Source organism: Mus caroli, unplaced genomic scaffold (assembly GCF_978045245.1).
Source record: "Mus caroli unplaced genomic scaffold, Mus_caroli_1 scaffold_19, whole genome shotgun sequence".
Classification (NCBI taxonomy): Eukaryota; Metazoa; Chordata; class Mammalia; order Rodentia; family Muridae; genus Mus; species Mus caroli.
The window spans coordinates 66,015,002-66,033,988 of NW_028227274.1; the positions used below are offsets into that span (position 1 = coordinate 66,015,002).

At 43.1% G+C, this 18,987-nt stretch overlaps 1 protein-coding gene across 2 annotated transcripts in view; it reads right to left on the reverse strand.

Annotated features, from left to right (window-relative positions):
- Positions 1 to 18,466, reverse strand: part of Ptpn2 (protein tyrosine phosphatase non-receptor type 2) — a 62,253-nt gene extending 43,787 nt beyond the window's left edge. For both annotated transcript variants that reach the window (XM_021151016.3, XM_021151015.3), the window contains exons 1-2: positions 18,318 to 18,466; positions 4,555 to 4,645 (exon numbers count right to left, since the gene is read on the reverse strand). In XM_021151016.3, coding sequence (XP_021006675.1) covers positions 4,555 to 4,645; positions 18,318 to 18,386 — 160 coding nt within the window. In that variant the 5' untranslated portion in view covers positions 18,387 to 18,466. The remainder of the gene's footprint in view (positions 1 to 4,554; positions 4,646 to 18,317) is intronic.
- Between the last annotated feature and the right edge of the window lie 521 nt (positions 18,467 to 18,987).

An 18,987-nucleotide genomic window follows, 5' to 3' on the forward strand; every position in this document is an offset into this window, starting at 1 on the left:
AGCCTAGTCTACAGAGTGAGTTCCTGGGCAGCCAGGGCTACACAGAGAAATCCTGTCTCGGGAAAAAAAAAATTATTTGCTGATCTTCCGGAAGACTAGTTTTAATTTCCAGAACCCACATGGCAGCTCACAGCCATCTGTTACTCCAGTCCCAGGGGTCCAGCATTCTCCTAGCCTCCTCAGTTACCACGTACACATGTGGTACAGAACTACATGCAGAAGAAACCTTCATATACATAAAAAATAAATAAAATTTAAAAGCCTATGAGCACAGACTTGTCCCCAGATGTGGTAATATATACCTTTAATCCTAGCAAAGGGGAGGCCGGGAAGGTTGATGTCTATGAGTTCAAGGCCAGCCTGATGTATGTAAAACTTTCAGGCCAACCAAGGCTACATACTGACACCCTCTCTCCAAAAGAGTACTATGTCATTTCACTGGAGGAGGAAGATAAGTCTCTTTTTGTTATTTTCTCTCCATGTATCAACTCATTTATACACATATTTACTGAGAATATTCTTGTTCTGTAGCAGCAATGGACTATGATTATAGATAAGCCATGCTAATAGAATCACAAATCTGTGTAGCTTTTATTTATTTGGTTTTATGAAGCAGGGTCTTTGTATATGGTCCTAGAAGGTTTGGAACTCACTATGTAGACCAGGTTTGCCTCACACTCACAGTGACTCCACTGTCTCAGATACAGGCAGCTCTCTGTGAGTTAGAGGCCAGCCAGGTCTAAAGAGTAAGTTCCAGGACAGCCAGAGCTACAAAATAGACAGAAGACCCTGTCTCAAAAAAACATTAAAATTCACACTCACACACAAAACCCTGCTTCCATAACATCCTCTATATGGTGAAAAGACCAGCCAGTGGAAGGGGCTGCTGATTTGGTACTGCGGGGAGAAGACTGTCACTGTCATTAAAGAGAGAAGAAAGGAATGAGTGAGCACCATATTTGAGAACACAGTATGTTAGAAACTAGTCATAATGGGAGAATGCTAGGTAATCCACTCTTACTGAAATGAATAATTTGTAGGAAAATAGCTACAAGAAAAATCTAGATGTGTATAAAGGTATATAAAAAGTGTAGAATGGGGCTGGTGAGATGGCTCAGTGGGTAAGAGCACCCGACTGCTCTTCCGAAGGTCCAGAGTTCTAATCCCAGCAACCACATGGTGGCTCACAACCATCCGTAACGAGATCTGGCGCCCTCTTCTGGAGTGTGTGAAGACAGCTACAGTGTACTTACATATAATAAATAAATAAATCTTTAAAAAAAAAAAAAAAAGTGTAGAATGATAATGATGACAAACTTAGATTTCTGCCTTAAAGGGGCAGGCAAACAACTTGTATAGTAAGAGAAAGGAAGAAAGCAGTAATAGAATGGAGCTATAGAGGCTATTTTAGTGTGTGTGTGTGTGTGTGTGTGAGAGAGAGAGAGAGAGAGAGAAGGGGGGCTGCATGCCTGTTGCCTGTTGGATGTGTTGAAGTTACAGGTGTTTTGTGAGCCACCAGATGGATACTAAGAATGGAACCCAAGTCCTCTACAAAAGCAGTATTAACTCCTGAGCCATCTATATAGCCCCAATACTTTAGAAGTTACTATAATAAACCACAAAAAAGCTAGTATATACATAAGAAAACATTTTAAATAGATCACACTCACAGTGAACTATTTAGTTACTAATTAGATGTGGGAGATGAATAACGAGTCTGTTTCCAGTATTAGTCAATATGTAAATAAATGGTGGTACCAGTTACAAATAGAAGGAATAAAGCAATGTAGGGAATACCCACACCATTGGTTCTATAAGCTTTCTATGGTTCTACAGTTCTATGGTTCTTTGACTAACTCCATGTCAGGTTGGCACATGATAACAGAGACGGACACTTGCAAACATCTGTTTGGAATTAAGACCAAGATTGGAGATCAAATGTGAAGTCATGAAAATAAACATGGCAATTGGCCCCCAAGAAAATGAGATCACTCATAGATTAAGGAAAAAATAGTGAGGAGAGGAAAAGACCCTTGAAAAAAATAAAGATAAATTGAGGATGGACGGCTCTAAAAATGGAAGAGCAGACAGAAAAAGTAAATAAGTCATTATGAAGGAAGACAGAGTCAGCAATCTCACAAGACACAGAAGGATAAGGGAAACCAAGGGAAAGTCGTTGATTGCATCTGAAAGCTAGCAAGGTAACTGTAAGTTCCAGTGAGGAGGGTGTGGTAGCTGCATGGGGGTTCATGAAGAGAGCACGGGTGATCAGGACAGACAGAAAGGAGAACTAATCTTTTTGTTTCTTTCTTTCCTCAGGTCAAGATTGTGTGTATGCCACCACCACCTGGCTTTTTTGTTTGTTTTTGGGTTGTTTTTTTTTTTTTTCAATTTTATGTATATGGGTGTTTTGCCTACACGTATACCTATGTACCTACCTACCACTTGTGTGCCCAGTGCCTACAGAGGCTAGGAGAGGGCATCAGATTCCCTAGAACTATATTTACAGATGCTGTGAACCACCATTTGGGTGCTAGGAATTAAACCCGAGTCCTCTAAAACCAGTTAGCCAGGTTAGCCAGTGCTGCTAACCTCTAAGCCATTTCTCCAGTCCCAGAATATATTCTTTTTAAACTGTTATGTTCAGCTGGGCAGTGATGACATTGGCGGTGGTGGTACATGCCTTTAATCCCAGCACTTGGAGGCAGAGGCAGGTGGATATCTGTGAGCTTGAGGCCAGTCTAGTCTACAAAGTGAGTTCCAGGATAGTCAAGGCTACACAAAGAAATCCTGTCTCAAAAAAACAAAAACAAAATCCCTGTTGTGTAGATGCATAGATCTACCTAGGAAATAACTTGGGGGTGGAAGGGAAAGGAAAAAGAATTCTACATCCCATTTATGTAATAAGAAGGAAAAGCAGGGACAGAGAGGCTGAAGATAAGGCAAACCAGGAGGAGGAAGGAAGGAAGGGATGTATGTACAAAGGACACTAGGCAAGGAATAGAGAAAAAGAAGCTCTGCTTCTGGGACTTCAGGGATATGCATAAACTGAGGCACTTCCCCGGTGTCACATTACAGCTTAAGTGTTGTTTCTTGACTCTTAAGTTCTTGAGTTTTTAAACTCTCTAAGGAAATAAAGAATATAAAGTCTTCCAAAATGAGGCTTCACAAATTGGAGAATTAAGGTCAAAGAGATTTTAAAATAAAAGAGCTAAATAGATATGAGAAATAGACTGGTTAAGGAAGGATATAGCAGCTGGGCAGTGGTGGTGCACAACTTTAATCCCAGCACTTGGGAAGCAGAGGCAGGTGGATTTCTGAGTGTGAGGCCAGCCTGGTCTATAGAGTGAGTTCCAGGACAGCCAGGGCTACATAGAAAAACCCTGTCTCAACAAACAAACAAACAAACTGAAAGATATGGCAACACTTGAGTAATCTAAAACTCAAAGATGCCAGGAGAAACCATATACATTCTAAGTGAAATAGTCAAAAACAAACAAAAATAAAACAAAGCAAAACAAAACAATAAACAACAAAAGCAGTAGTGACACACAGAAAGTGACCTTCAAGGTGCAGGGTGAAAGCTGGGTGTGGTGCACAGGCCTGTAATTCCAGCACTTAGGAGACTGATCAGGAAGTCACAGTTGGAAGACAGTACAGCAGATGCAGGGAGCCCTGCCACAAAATAAAAAAAAAAATCCCTCCCTGCTTTCTTTGTGGGCACAAGATCAAAGAGGTCTAGGAACTCTAAGGCTGGTATTTCATGGTGTTTACTCAGATATCAGGACACCAGGATGAATGTGCTGAAGAGGGGGATGACAAGACACACAGTAAGTGGCTCTAACGCCTGGAGAAGAAAGCTATACAACAGGGAAGGAGAGCTTTGGTGAGGGTCAGTTCACTGGCAGACTGCAAAACCCTGGATGAGGATAGGAAATGCTGAGCTGTTATAAGAACATCTTCCATCTGAGTGCAACAGACAGATTAAGTGCTGAATTCTACCAGAGCTTAGAAGAGCTAATCAGATGTTCCTCAAACCAAACAGGGATGGGGAGATGACTAAGTAAATGTAAGGGGTGGAGACTGGATCCCTAGAACTGGCATGGAAGGCCAGGTGGGTGTGGCAGCCTGATTGTAATCCCAGTACAAGTTCTAACAGAACAAGATGGCCAGCCAGACTAGCTGGAATAGATCTCTAGGGTAAAGAGCGATTCAGGAGGACATCTGACCATCAACCTCAACCTTCCACATGCGTGTCTACAAACACATGAGAAAATGTATGCATTAAACCTGGTGTGGTAGCTGACACTTAGAATCCCAATATTCTGGAGGCTGAGGCAAGAGGACTGCTGCAAATTTGAGGTCAGTCTGTGCTACATGGTAATTTCCAGAACAACGGGACTACAGAGTGAAAGCCTGTCTCAAACAAAACAAAAGTACATAAAAGTTTAAACCTTGCTATACTAATCAATCTTTACCCAAAGATGTCACTGCATCAGGTCTCCTGAAACAAACTGAAGAACACACACATGCACATAAACCCACAGTACTTACATGGGCTTACATCTCTGTATCTGTTTCGGTTTCTGTTTTCTGGAAACTTGGCCACTCTATGAGGATAGTCATGGGATTCATTTCGAATTTCCTTAAAATAACAAAAATACATATTTAATATCCCTCTTAAATTTTATACAGCAACATATATTCTCCCAGGCAATATAGGACAACATTAAGCACTTACTTTAAATACAAAGTAATGCTTATATCATATCAAACCTCACAATGCTAACAGAAATGACCCATGCCATTTATTAATGTTTACATTCACCAGTTACACTTGTTCTTTCAAAGTGTAATTCTATTTCAAAATATCATTTATCATCAAGATAATTAAATTTTACTTACTAATGCTAAATAGTAAAGTCTAAATATATGGAAATAAAGGTTGCTTTGTTTCTATTTATTCACCTCTTTTGTGTTACAGCTCATATTTTAATTTATTTTTCTTCAAAAATAATATGCTAACAATTTCATCTGAGTAATCTTATTAACTCTAATGTAATTATAAGTGAGATTTAAAAAAAAAACTACTGGTGGCTGGGTGTGGTGGCACATGTCTTTAATCTCAACACTCAAGAGCTAGAGGTAGGTGCATCATTGGAGTTCTAGGTCAGACTCAATAGATGGATGGATAGTTGGATGGATGGACTGATGAGTGGACGGACAGACAGACAAGGAAAAGAAATTTACTGATGAGCAGAGGATAGGGCTCCCTCCAAGAAACCTTTACAAGAATCTTCAACTGTTCTGTTGTATAATCCTATCTTCCTCAGTGATTGTCTATAGTTGCTAGTTCTTATATTTTAGTCTAGACAGACAATTATATGTATACACTATAACAATTACTGATGTTGGTAGAAAAAAAGGGCTAAGCCTGGTGTCACACACCTTTTACCCCAGTGCTTGGGAGTCAGAGACAGGTGTATTTCTTTGAGTTCAAGGCCAGTATGGTCTACAAGACATCTAGACCTCTGTTATACAGAGAAACAAAACAAACAAAAAACAACAAAGTAAGCCGGGCATGGTGGCGCATGCCTTTAATCCCAGCACTCGGGAGGCAGAGGCAGGCGGATTTCTGAGTTGGAGGCCAGCCTGGTCTACAAAGTGAGTTCCAGGACAGCCAGGGCTACACAGAGAAACCCTGTCTCGAAAAACCAAAAAAAAAAAAGAAAAAAAAAAAAAAAAAAAAAACAACAAAGTATAGGTCTCAATCCCACTCCTACTATTCATCTTATATCCATAGGTAAGTGTAGGACAAGCTGCTTATTAAAAAAGCTTCATGTGACACAGAAACCATTCACAACTTGTCAAAATGCAGGGAGCTAACCAGGGGTTAGCCAGCCACTAAATCCACAACATACTTCCTAAATACCTAGGGGCTTAGGGAAAATCTACGAAGAAAGAACAAAGATTGAGTCAGAAGACAGGATACTGCAACAATCTGCAGACCAGGCCAACTTCAAACTCAGAGATTCACCTGTCTCTGCCTCCCATTGAATTAATGGCCTGCACCACCACCACCCAGCTAGACAGTCTCTTCTTAAGGATTTTCCCCCAAGATTTATTTATTTTATGTATACAAGTGCTCTATTTGCATGTGCACCTGCATCCCAGAAGAGGGCATCAGACCACACTAGAGATGGTTGTGAGCCACCATGTTGGTTGCTGAGAATTGAACTCAGGACCTCTAGAAGAGCAGCCAGTGCTCTTAAGAGCTACACCATCTCTCCAGGCGTCTCTTAAAATACTAAACACAGGGGCCAGAGAGATGGCTCAGCAGTCAAGAACAATGATTGTTCTTCCAGAGTACACATTCAATTCCCAGCACCCACATGGTGGCTAACATGTATAATTTCAGTTCCAGGGGATCTGACCCTCTCTTCTTACCGCTGTAGGCACTAAACTCACATGACACAAATATGCACGAAGGCAAAACACACATAAAATTAAAAGTAATAAATCCAAAAAAAAGTTAAATAAAAAGGGCATAATATGATGGGGAGATAAGAAGTGGATGGACCTGGCAAGAGTTTCAGGGAAAGAGCAGGGGAGGCATATGAATATGATCAAGATACAAGTTCTCAAAGAATTAATTAAAATGCATTATTAGATAAATAAAAGATGGTAGGAGCTAGTACAGCAAGAAGGACTTAAGATTTACAAAACAATGCCATATATACACCCCAATCCAAATATTCAGCCCTAAAAAATACAGCCATACTTACTTTCTTTTGTTAGCTAAGAATACAAAAAACTCTTAGTGAATTCATTCTCTCAGACCTTCAATCTTCCACTTGTTTTCTGTTTTTAACTCTGGCCAGTGTAAGACAAGAAACCCCAATGCTTTATAAAGACCAGTTCCAGAGACACACACACCAACAGTCAATCCCACTTTCCCTTCTTCCTAACTGAAGGTTTCTAATTTGATTTTCTAATTTACAAGAGCTTGATGTCTATGAGCCAGTCATGGGTGGTGCAGTCTACAATCCCAGCACTAGGGAGGCACAGCCAGGTGGATCTCTATGAAGGCAGCCTCACCTACATAGGGAATAAGACCCTGTCTCAAAATTTTAAAAGGCTTGTGACAAAAGGTGGCCAATGGAATAAGCAGCAGCACTGGGCTTGGGGATAGAGAAAGGTTTATCCTGCTATCTGTGCCAGCTGAGTGGCCTGCAACACACTGGATAAGCTGCTGGGCAGTAGCAGCTCCTCAGCTGAGGTGGGAAGACCACCTGAACCCAAGAATAGTGATCAAGGGCAACACTTTTTTTGTTGTTTGTTTTGTTTTTTGTTTTTGAGACAGGGTTCCTCTGTATAGCCCTGGCTGTCCTGGAACTCACTTTGTAGACCAGGTTGGCCTCGAACTCAGAAATCCACCTGCCTCTGCCTCCCGTGTGCTGGGATTAAAGGCGTGCGCCACCATGCTCGGCCAAGGGCAACGCTTAAGACCAGATCCTGCCTCAAAAATGAAACCTCAATAATAAAGAAAAACTGCCTCAGCAAACTCTTGCCTCTCTTCTGTTTTGACCACCAGGAGTAAGGGATGGGAGCAGGCAGGAAACTCCTGTGATCACTAGGCTTTAAAAAAAAAAAAAAAAGCTACACAGAAATTAAAGGCTACCGTCAGTGGCATTAGGGAGTCACAACAGCAGCCCTAGCTTCAGAACTCTCAAACAAAAAACACAAACCTATTGTCAATTATTGCTTTATTTTCCTTCCTATGCAGCTAAATCAGACGTCTAAATAATGAGAATGTGCTGGCTAGTTTTATGACAACTTGACACAAGCTACAGTTAGCTGATAGGAAGGAACCCCAAGTGTTCCATAAGATCCAACTGCAAACATTTTCTTAATGAGTGATCAATAAGAGAGGGTCGTCCAGCCCATGGTGGGTGAATGTTACCCCTGGGTTGGTGGTCCTGAGCAGCCTTAAGGAGCCAGCCAGTAAGTAGCACCCCTCCATGGCCTCTACATCAGCCTTAAGGAGCAAGCCAGTAAGTAGCACCCCTCCATGGCCTCTACATCAGCCTTAAGGAGCAAGCCAGTAAGTAGCACCCCTCCATGGCCTCTACATCAGCCTTAAGGAGCAAGCCAGTAAGTAGCACCCCTCCATGGCCTCTACATCAGCTCCTGCCTCCAGTTTCCTGCCCTGTTTGACTTCCTTCAAACAGGAAGTGTAAGTGTAAGGCAAAGAAATTCTTTCCTTCCTACCTTGCTTTTGGTCATGGTGTTTCATCACAGTAACAAAAACCCTAAGACAGCGTATAACCAAAACTCATCACAAACTACCATCTGACACTGTACAGCTTTCTTTTCTTTTCTTTTCCTTTTTTTGGGGGGGAACAATACCCAAGATGTAACTTTTATGAGCATTTAGTGTTAGCCCTCAGGAATATAAAGGCAGCTATCTATGTCACCTTCCACCCCAGCCAACAGGGGGCCAGGTGTGGCAGGTGCACACAGTGTGTAGCCCCCTCCTAACTCCACCCCACCCCAGATCTCTCTCTCATTCCCTGTCTTGTTTCTCTCTTCAATTACTCCTCTCTCTCCTTCATTATCTATCTTTGTGTGTGTGTGTGTGTGTGTGTGTCTGTCTGTCTGTCTGTCTCTATCTCTCCCTAATGTCCCAGTCTAGGGAGGCATTTCAGTCTCCCTATTCTCCCAATAAACCTGTTACATGGCGTAATTTTTAATGGCACAGCTTGGCAGGCCCCCAAACATATCCCACTTCCCTGAATGTATCCTATCTTTTAGTAGAGTCAATGAAATACAAAGTGTTTCTCAAAAAGAGACAAGGAAGGCCAACAGCTGAGCTACCACCAAGGCCATGTTGCAAAACCAACTGATGTGCATTCAGGTGCTAAAAGTTTCCCCTTCTGCAGCAGAAAGAAGCCATAACCATGCTTCTACATTACTAGGTGAAGAATGGTACCCGATGGCACACTTCTGCTGAAGAAATCACTGAAGTGTACATTACAGTCACTACCATATTTTCAGGGTTTTAATTGCAACAAACCAGACCATAAAGTAATTCTTTTACACAGATCACAGAATTGAGAAGATCCTCCTAAGTAGATATTTATAAAATCCTTAAAACAATTTGTTATAAGATGATCATTAAAGAAACAGCCACAAGCCAGGCATGGTGGGACACGCCTTTAATCCCAGCACTCTGAGGCAGAGGCAGTCGGATTTCTGAGTTCAAGGCCAGCCTGGTCTACAAAGCGAGCTCCAGGACTGCCAGGGCTATACAGATAAACCCTATCTTGAAAAACAAAAAAAACAACAAAAAAAGAGCTTATCTCAAAAAAAGAGAACTAGATGGTGGTGGTGAGATCTGAATATACAAGACCAAGCACTATTTTTATGTGTGGATGGATGGATGGGTAGATAGATAGATGTGTACATGTATGTTTTGGGGATAATTCAAAATTACTTTGAAATAAGTGGTGTGTGTGTGTGTGTATACCTGTACATATATTCTGGAGACAGCTTTTATAACTTGAAGTAAGTGATACCTGGTCTAAATACAAATTTGGGGAAGGAAGGAATTTATTTCAGTGCAGTTATTGGAACTGAAATAAGCAAGTGTTTTTAGTTAAAAATCGTTCTGTTGTGTTACATATTGAAACAACCTTTTAATTTTAAAAGTATGTATGTATAAAAATCTTAAGTCTCAGGCTGTTGAGATGGCTCAGCAGATAAAAGGGCTAGCACCACACAAACTTGATGACCTCAGTTTGATCCCAGGAACTTGCTGAGGAGGAGAAAAATACTCCCAGGAGTTTTAGGTGACCCTCTATATACATATGGCATACAGGCTGTACTTACTACACACGTAACAAAAAACCTTACTGTGTTGATACAATGTAGAAAAATAAATTCTAGGATTTCCTGCAGGGTTTTAGTTTGTTTGGATTTTCTTGTTTTTTTGTTTGTTTGTTTGTTTTTAAATAGGGTCTTACTTTATAGCCCTTGCTAGCCTCAAATTCATGGCAAACCTAATCTCATTCTTCTAAATTCTGGGATTACATGCATACACACCATACCTAGCTTACAAGTGTTTTTGTTTTAATAACTAATGCTTACCTTTAAAATACAAAATATTCTGAGCATGGTGGTATATATGTTTGTGGTCGCAGCACTTTGGAGTAGAGGCCAGTCTCAGTTAAATAGAAGTCAGTTTGGGCTACTTGAGACCCTGTTCCAATATGAGGTTGTACCAGTAATCTCAGGAGAACCAGGCTACCAAGTGGCCAGAGAATCTTACTCTTGTTTTTTGAGATAGGGTCTCATTTATGTTGCTCTGCCTCCTATGAAACTGAGAAATCTAATAGCCTCTGCCTCCTAAGGGCTGGGATTAGAGGCATGCACCACACTATACCTAGACTTACTTTGGGTTTTTATTTGTGATTTTATTGGAGAGAAAAAGAAATTTGCACCTTTAATAAATTAATACATATTCATTACAAGAATTTAGGACTCTATACATCAGCAAAAGTAAAAATTAATAGTATGTCATCACACTATACATCACAAAGATAATTTTAAAAATAACTCTACAATGGGGAACAAAATACCCATGAAAGAGTTACAGAGACAAAGTTCTGAGCTAAGACGGAAGGAAAGATCATTCAGAGACTGCCCCACCCAGAGATCCATCCCATATATAACCACCAAACCCAGACACTATTACATATGCCAGGAAGATTTTGCTGACAGGACTCTGACATAGCTCTCTTGTGAGTCTATGCCAATGCCTGGCAAATACAAAAGTGGATGCTCACAGTCATCTATTGGATAGAACACAGGGCCCCTAATGAAGGAGCTAGAGAAAGTACCCAAGGAGCTAAAGGGGTCTGCAACCCTATAGGAGGAACAACAATATGAACTAACCAGTACCCCCCCCCCCCCCAGAGCTGTGTCTCTAGTTGCATGCGTAGCAAAGGACAGCCTAGTCGGCCATCAATGGGAGGAGAGGCCCTTGGTATTTTGAAGATCATATGCCTCAGTACAGAGGAATGCCAAGGCCAGGAAGTGGGAGTGGGTGGGTTGGGGAACAGAGTGGGGGAGGGGGGTGAGGGGGAAGGGTATAGGGGGCTTTGGGGATAGCATTTGAAATGTAAATGAAGAAAATATCTAAGAAAAAAAAACTCTACAGATGTGTATAAATACATACAATAGTCCAAGAGACTTATCTGTAGGAGTTCATTCCTAGCTCCCCAGTGAATGTAGAGCACCAGATAATAATACTCAGCTCTGCAACTTAAGTCCTTTTTCATATTAGCACACTAACATACACCACAGCAGCAAAACCAGCAAATTTCTTTATCCTTCCAATTCCTCAGACTGAAGATTTGGCCTTAATATAGATTTTAGCAACTGCAGCATTTTGTTTTTCTTTCTTTCTATAAATCGGGAACTTTCACCTTGCCCATCCTGGTGGCCCAGGCCTGTAAACCCAACAACTTGTAGGCTAAAGGAGGAAGATACCATGTTCAAGGCTAGCAAATTACAGAGACCTAGCTCAGAAACTGTGTGGGGAGAGAAGAGAGGTAACTGTGGCTCTGGCTCAGTGGTAGAGCATCTGACTGGCATGGTGAAGCCACAGACTTGATGACTGGTATCCCCCAGAAAACAAAAAACACAAATCCAGCAACATTCACCAGGCGTGATGACCCATGTCTGTAATCCCAGTACTCACAAACTGATGCAGGAGGATTAGCATTGGTTCAAGGCTAAATATTGAGTTCCAAAGTAACAGAGCTATCGATTGAAACTCTATCTCAGAAACAAAACAAAACAAAACAAAACAAAACAAAAAAGTAGGGCATGGTGGTGTTTGACTTTAATCCTAGCACTGAAGAAGCAGAACATGGATCGCTAGTTGGAGCCCAACCGGGTTTACATTGTGAATTCTAAGTCAGACAAGGCTACAATGAGTTTTTTGTCTAAAAAAAGACCTACCAACCAATCAACCAAGAAACTCTTCCTACTACTAAATCATGGCTTTTTGGGTTTGTTTTCTTTTATTTAAAAATAGGATGATGCTAAATTACATGAACTAACTTGAAATTAGATACGCTGCTCAGACTGACCTCTAAGATCCTCCACCCTCAAGTATCTAAGTGCTAGTATCAGTATGAGCTACCACACCTATTTCCAAAAGCGATGCTCTAAAGCAACTGTCTATAGGGAATAAAAAAGATGAGGAGGCCAGAACCTCAACCAGAAATACTCAATTTATTCTTAAGTACAAAAACTGAAATAAAATACGCAGTAAACATTCTCATGTCCATCAAGCAGCTAAAAGCTGAGCATCTTGATTTATCCTTGAGAGCAATCCTTTTTTCTCCTAGCTCCTTTACATTTCAGAAAAAGCAGAACTCAAAACATTATTACTAACATCACGTACTTGTAATAAGGCAGAATGCTCACTTAAACAGGAGTTACAAACATTTGTGAGCTGCCACATGGGTGCTGGGAACACACACAGAACCTCTGCATTTCTTCAACCCTACTGTCAAAGATTTGCACATATCCAGCATGGACTGATAGGTTAGGAAGCTTCCCAAATTAGTCCAGCGTCAGACATGAGCAGGAGGTGTTAAGCAACAGGGGAAAGAAGCAACAGGAGAGCAGTTGTGCAAAAGAAATTTCATTCTAGAGGCTCATGGGGATAAGTGGATACACACATTTCCAAGAAGAGACAGAACAGTGCGGGAGGGGGAGAAAAATGACATAGGAAATAAAGCCACACCACAACCCAACCTCAACCCAGTGGGCACTGGGAAAAACAGCGAGTACAAGGCTGAAGGAGAGAAATAACTGCTTCACGTGAGCTACTTCTCCCCATTCTTCCCTTCAAGGTAAGTTCTTCAGACATCTACAATTCTCTGCACTTCTTCCAACTTTGTTCCCAGCTCTGCAGGCCTGGCAAACACTGAAACTGTCCTTTATGTCATCTGCTCACCTTCTGGCAGCTCAATCCAATGACTGCATTTGCTCCACCTGTAGCCACCTGTGGCCCTGTGTGAAGACAGCCTTTCTTCCCCACTTACTAGTTATTATCTCCAGTCTTTACTGTAAGCAAGCTTCCTTTCTCCACTTTTAAAAACACTGCTAGCAGTGAAGAAGACATCCTTGGTCTTCAGCATTTCCAAACCATTTATATGTTACTTGGGTAAAATTGTTTTGTTTCTTCAAGACAGGGTCTAACAATATCACTATGTAAGTCAGACTGGCCTTGAATTCTTGAAGACCAGCCTGCTCCCTTCTCCTAAGAACTGGGTGGGATCAAAGGTATGTGCTACACACCTGGCTATCTGGATAATCTTTTTTTTTTTTTTTTAAGATTTATTTATTATATGTGAGTACACTGTAGCTGTCTTCAGACACTCCAGAAGAGGGTATCAGATTTCATTACGGATGGTTGTGAGCCACAATGTGGTTGCTGGGATTTGAACTCTGGACCTTCGGAAGAGCAGTCGGCGCTCTTAACCACTGAGCCATCTCCCCAGCCCTGGATAATCTTGATGAATAGGGCCTAGTCATCTCAAACCTTAAACACAACCTATATGCTCATATTTTCTAATGGTATTTATAGCTAAGTCCTCACTTCTGAATTCTACATTCAGTTATTCTAATATCTTTTTTTGGGGGGGAGTGTTTTTTTTTTTTTTTTCCCCCCCGAGACGGGGTTTCTCTGTATAGCCCTGGCTATCCTGGAACTCACTTTGAAGACTAGGCTGGCCTGGAACTCAGAAATCCGCCTGCCTCTGCCTTCCAAGTGCTGGGATTAAAGGCGTGCGCCACTGCCTGGCCAGTTATTCTAATATCTTAAAAGTAACTCAAGTAGCCGGGCGTGGTGGCGCAAGCCTTTGATCCCAGCACTTGGGAGGCAGAGGCAGGCGGATTTCTGAGTTCCAGGCCAGCCTGGTCTTCAAAGTGAGTTCCAGGACAGCCAGGACTATACAGAGAAATCCTGTCTCAAAAAAAAAAAAAAAAAAAAAGAAAGAAAGAAAGAAAGAAAGAAAGCAAGCAAAGTATGACCTTCCAAAGAGGTCCTCAAGACTCACAGAATTAGAGCCTTGACAGCACAGATGTATCAGCCTTCTCTGTGGAATAGTGAAATGGATGCTCTAGGATACTAAGAAAGCATTAAATCCAAACTCTTCCGGACTTGCTTGTCATTATTAGCTTCAGTGGCTCCTGACTTGCTTTTACTGTAACACCAATGTACATAGCATGGTTTTAATGCTCTTGGGCTTGGAAAAAAAAAAGTGCCAGCACAGAACTACTATTTTGCTTAAAGATCTGTGCACTTGTCTATGGAGAGTTTCTGAAAAAGAAATTTTCAGTGAACACAAGTTAAGTGTATTTGTCTGTATTTATTTTGTCTGATATTTATTTATAAAGGCTATGCATGCATGTGGAGATCAGGGAACAACTTGTAGGAATCAGTTATCTTCTTCCATCATGTGGGTACCAAGTATCAAACAAACAGTCAGGCTTGGGAGGTGACACATATGCTCTGAATCATCTTGCCATTGACAGTCCTATACCTTTATTTTTTAAAAAAATTTTATCTTTACTCTTAGTTGTGTGTAAACATGTGTTTGTGCACAGGATTGCACTTCCCACAGAGGACAGAAGATGTCAGATCCCCTGGCACTGAACTTACAAGCAGTTCTTTTTTTTTTTTTTTTTTTTTGTGGTTTTTCGAGACAGGGTTTCTCTGTGTAGCTCTGGCTGTCCTGGAACTCACTTTGTAGACCAGGCTGGCCTCGAACTCAGAAATCCGCCTGCCTCTGCCTCCCGAGTGCTGGGATTAAAGGCGTGCGCCACCACGCCCGGCTGCAAGCAGTTCTGAGATACCTGATGTGGACACTGGGAATTGAACGAGTGTCCTCTGCAAGAGTAGCAAGCGCTCCAAACCCTGCAGCCCCCAAACCCTTATCTTGTGAAACTGGGTCCTCATTAAACCTGGAACTGGGGGCTGGTGAGATGGCTCAGTGGGTAAGAGCACCCGACTGCTCTTCCGAAGGTCCGGAGTTCAAATCCCAGCAACCACATGGTGGCTCACAACCATCCGTAACGAGATCTGACTCCCTCTTCTGGAGTGTCTGAAGACAGCTACAGTGTACTTACATATAATAAATAAATAAATCTTTAAAAAAAATTGTTATTAAACCTGGAACTCTCTGCTTCAGGGAGGCCCGCTGAGCTCCGGAGATTTGCAGCTCTTCACCTCCCCAGCACAAAAGATTAGAGCTACATCTGGCTTTTGATGGAAATGGGTAAGATCTAAATACAGGTCTTCATGCTTTCACAGCAAACACTAAACAAACAAGCCATCTCCCTGAAAGTCCAATTGTTTACAATTACATTTTAACTTTGCTATTGTGGCTGCACACAAAAAGGCAGGTATATAAGATCTGTGAAAGAAAGGTGGTTCTCTCCCTCCTTGTAAATCAGAGGACTGAACTCAAGTTTTCAGGCTGGGCAACTGTTAACCCACAGAGCAACCTTGCCGGCAAGATTTTTACTTTTAAACCCAGTCTCGATTATCCCAGGCTGACCCATAACTCCACGGATAGCTGGAGATGGCCTTAAAAACTCCAGATACTTTCTGGAACCACTTCCTCAGTGCTAGGATTAAAAACCATGCCACCCCAGGCTGTAGTGGCACACACCTTTAATTTCTGAGTTCAAGGCCAGCCTGGTCTATAGTGAGTTCTAGGACAGCCAGGGCTACACAGAAAAACCCTGTCTCCAAATGCGCCCCCATCCCAAAAAAACCATGCCACTATGACTGGCTTTTGTTTAGAAATTTTTTATTTCAACACAAGAATTTATTCCTTAGTCCTGGGTAGCATAGAACTCACCATGTAGCCTAGGCTGGCTAAACACTGAAGATCAACCTGCCTCTGCTGGGATTAAAGGCTTGGCCACCAAAGCCCAACTGCAGGCTAGTCTTAAACTCACAACAATCCTCCTGCTTCAGCCTCCTAATTGACAGCTTACAGGCTGAGCCACCATCCAGCATAAGTGCTTTTTTTCCCTACTAAGTGGGATCACAACTTTCACTTACTTCTCAGACATTAATAACTTACATGTATGTACCCAATTAAGCCACATGTCGTGGCTCTTCCCTACAATCCTAGCAATTGGGAGACTAAGGCAGAAGAAAGACTGTCACAAATCCAAACCTAGTGGTAAATTATAGGCCAGTTTGTGATACTAAGCAAGACCTGGTCTCAGAAAATAAATAAGTTAGGCTAAATTAAGTTGCTAGTATGAACCCTTGTTTTTAAAATAATAGTAATAGCAATAATAGTAATAATATTATTATTTTACTTTTTCCCCTTGATTCTTAGTGTATGGCATTTTGTCTGCCTAGGCACCATGTGCATAACTGGCATCCCTGAAGGCCAGAGGAGTGCTTTGGATTCCCAAGAACAGTTGTGAGCTGCTTGTGGGTGCTAGGAATCAACCTGGAAGAACAAGTTCTCTTAACGGAAAGCCATCTCTCTAGTCCCCCTCCCACCTCTATGTATGTATGTATGTATGTATGTATGTATGTATGTATGATCATGCATACTTGATCTTACTATGTAGCCCTGGCTGGTCTGAAACCATGTAGACCAGGCTAGCCTAAACTCAGAGCTGTGCTGGACATGGAGGTACATGACTTTAGTCCCAGCACTGGGGAGGCAGGACAATCTGAGTTCAAGGCCAGCCAAGGCTACATAAGGAGACCATGTCTCAAAAATTAAAAAATAAATAAATAAATAAAATCACTTCACAGACCTCCCTCTGCCTCTTAAACTCTGGGGTTATAGGCATGTACCATCCAGCAATCTTCCTTGACTTAGTACCCCTTTTGTCACTGACATTTTTGAGGCGGCACTCTGCTAAATCTAATGTACCCATAGAAAAGGAGACCTGCAAGTGAACACACACAAATCCACTAGAACTTGCATTTTCTACAACTTCTTTCCAGAACTTTGACACTGGTAGTTAGAAGACTAGGACTTCAAAGCCAGCCTAGGAGTTCAAGGTCAGGCAGGTCTACAAAGCAAGTTCCGGGCCAGCAAAAGTTATAGACTGTGAGACCTTATCTCAAAGGAGGATGGGAGAAATAAGTCCTAAACAAAGCGAAATTTTACTGCCATCTAATTAAATGGAATGGTGAAACCCCAGAGTCATCCAGAGCTAAAAGAAAGCTTTCTAGTTTCTTTCTGTACTGTAGTAACAAGCCAAAACATAAGGAGACGTCAATCACTAAATTTGATCTTAGATAGAGTCAATGATTAGCAATGAATCATTTTTAAGGGGAGAAAAGTTTTGCCTGGATTAAAAGGTAGCCCACAAGCTTGTAAAAAGGAAGTCACAAGCGTTCATAGGAAAGATTACTTTAGAATGAGCTGAATAGGTAATTCTCTGGTGACAGAGCACAGCGGCAGCCTATAGACATGTGGCCTCTTTTGGACCGAAAGAATTGTTGGGTTACTTTTGAGTGTTACGACTACCAGTGCACATATCTGGGAAATGCAACCAACTGCAAAGCTCATATAAATTCCTGTGGTGTACTATATATACATCTATAAAGTATGCCTAAGCAAAGGAAATTCTAAAGAGGACGCTACTTTCATCAGTGGTAATACAACCAAAGCCCTTGTTGTTCCGGGGAGCTCTAGCAGACGACCCGCTCTCCCGGAGAAAGTGGCCAAGACTGGAGCTCTCGACGCCGCTTCAGCTCCGGCTCTGGTATAGAGCTCCGGCCACAGGCCCCCGGGACACCCGCAAATGACCGAGACTCCGTGGGACCCCGCTTTGCCTTCGCTGGCCCCGATCCTAGAGGGCTCTCTCGCCCCTGTCGCTGCTGCGGCTGCCAGCGCGCTCGGCCACCGAACATCGGCCGACAAGAACACGGTCAGCGAGGAAGCCGGAGCCCGTCCCACCCCGCGCCGGGTACCCCTCCACCCTCCGCCCGGCGCACCACACGCCGAGGCCGGCCGGGCCGCCAGCAGGCGCCGCTGTGGCGCCGCCTTCAGAACCAACAGGCGACCGACACCTCGGTGCTTCAGGTCTAAGCCTCACAGCGGTGAGGACTGTCCGCGCAGGCGCGCCCCTGACGCGGCCCGCGCTCGCCACTTCCGCCCGAGCAGGAGACTGGGGAGGTGACACGGAGCCGGCAGGCGCGAGCTCGGATCCTCGGAAGCCCCGGGACGCCGCGCGGGCCTGAGACTCACCAAGTATAACGGCTGCCAGCGACACTGAGCATCCAGTTCCTCGAACTCCCGCTCGATGGTTGCCGACATGGCGGCGGGGCAGCGCGAGCGGAACTACCAGAGCGGACGGGCTCGGGCCCCGCTCTATCCGGGGAGAGCGCTGGCACTGTGGCGCATGCGCGCTTCGCGCCCCGCCCCGCCCCCCCACGTTGAGCCAAGCCGGCCTTGGGGAAAGTACCTGGAACGTCGGACGTCAGCGCGCTGCCTGGGCGCCGCGTGGGTCGGACGTCGTGGAGGAGGCGGGGCAGGCGGAGGCGTGGTCCAGAGACTGCCCAGGTGGGAGGGGTGGGGCCGGGCGCCACCCTGGAGCAAGGTTGGACAGAGTCTAAGCCCAGAAGGTGAGAAAGTCCCTGGAAAGTCTCTGGCCAGCTCCGCCTTCCTTCCAGTTCTCCTTTTCTCCTTAGTCTTCAAGTTTAAATACCATATAGGTTAGTCTAATGGCCTGTGTTCAACTTTGAGACACATTAGGGTGATGTCAATCTCAACAAGTTTTGTGCCAAACAAATCGCTATAGAAAAAGGGAAAGGCATTTAGGAGACTATAGTATATCTCACAGCTCCAAAGTTAAGTGTTGTCTGTTCAAAGCACATGTAAGTCCCCTTCTACGAAACAAGCGCCTGGTTCCGGAAAT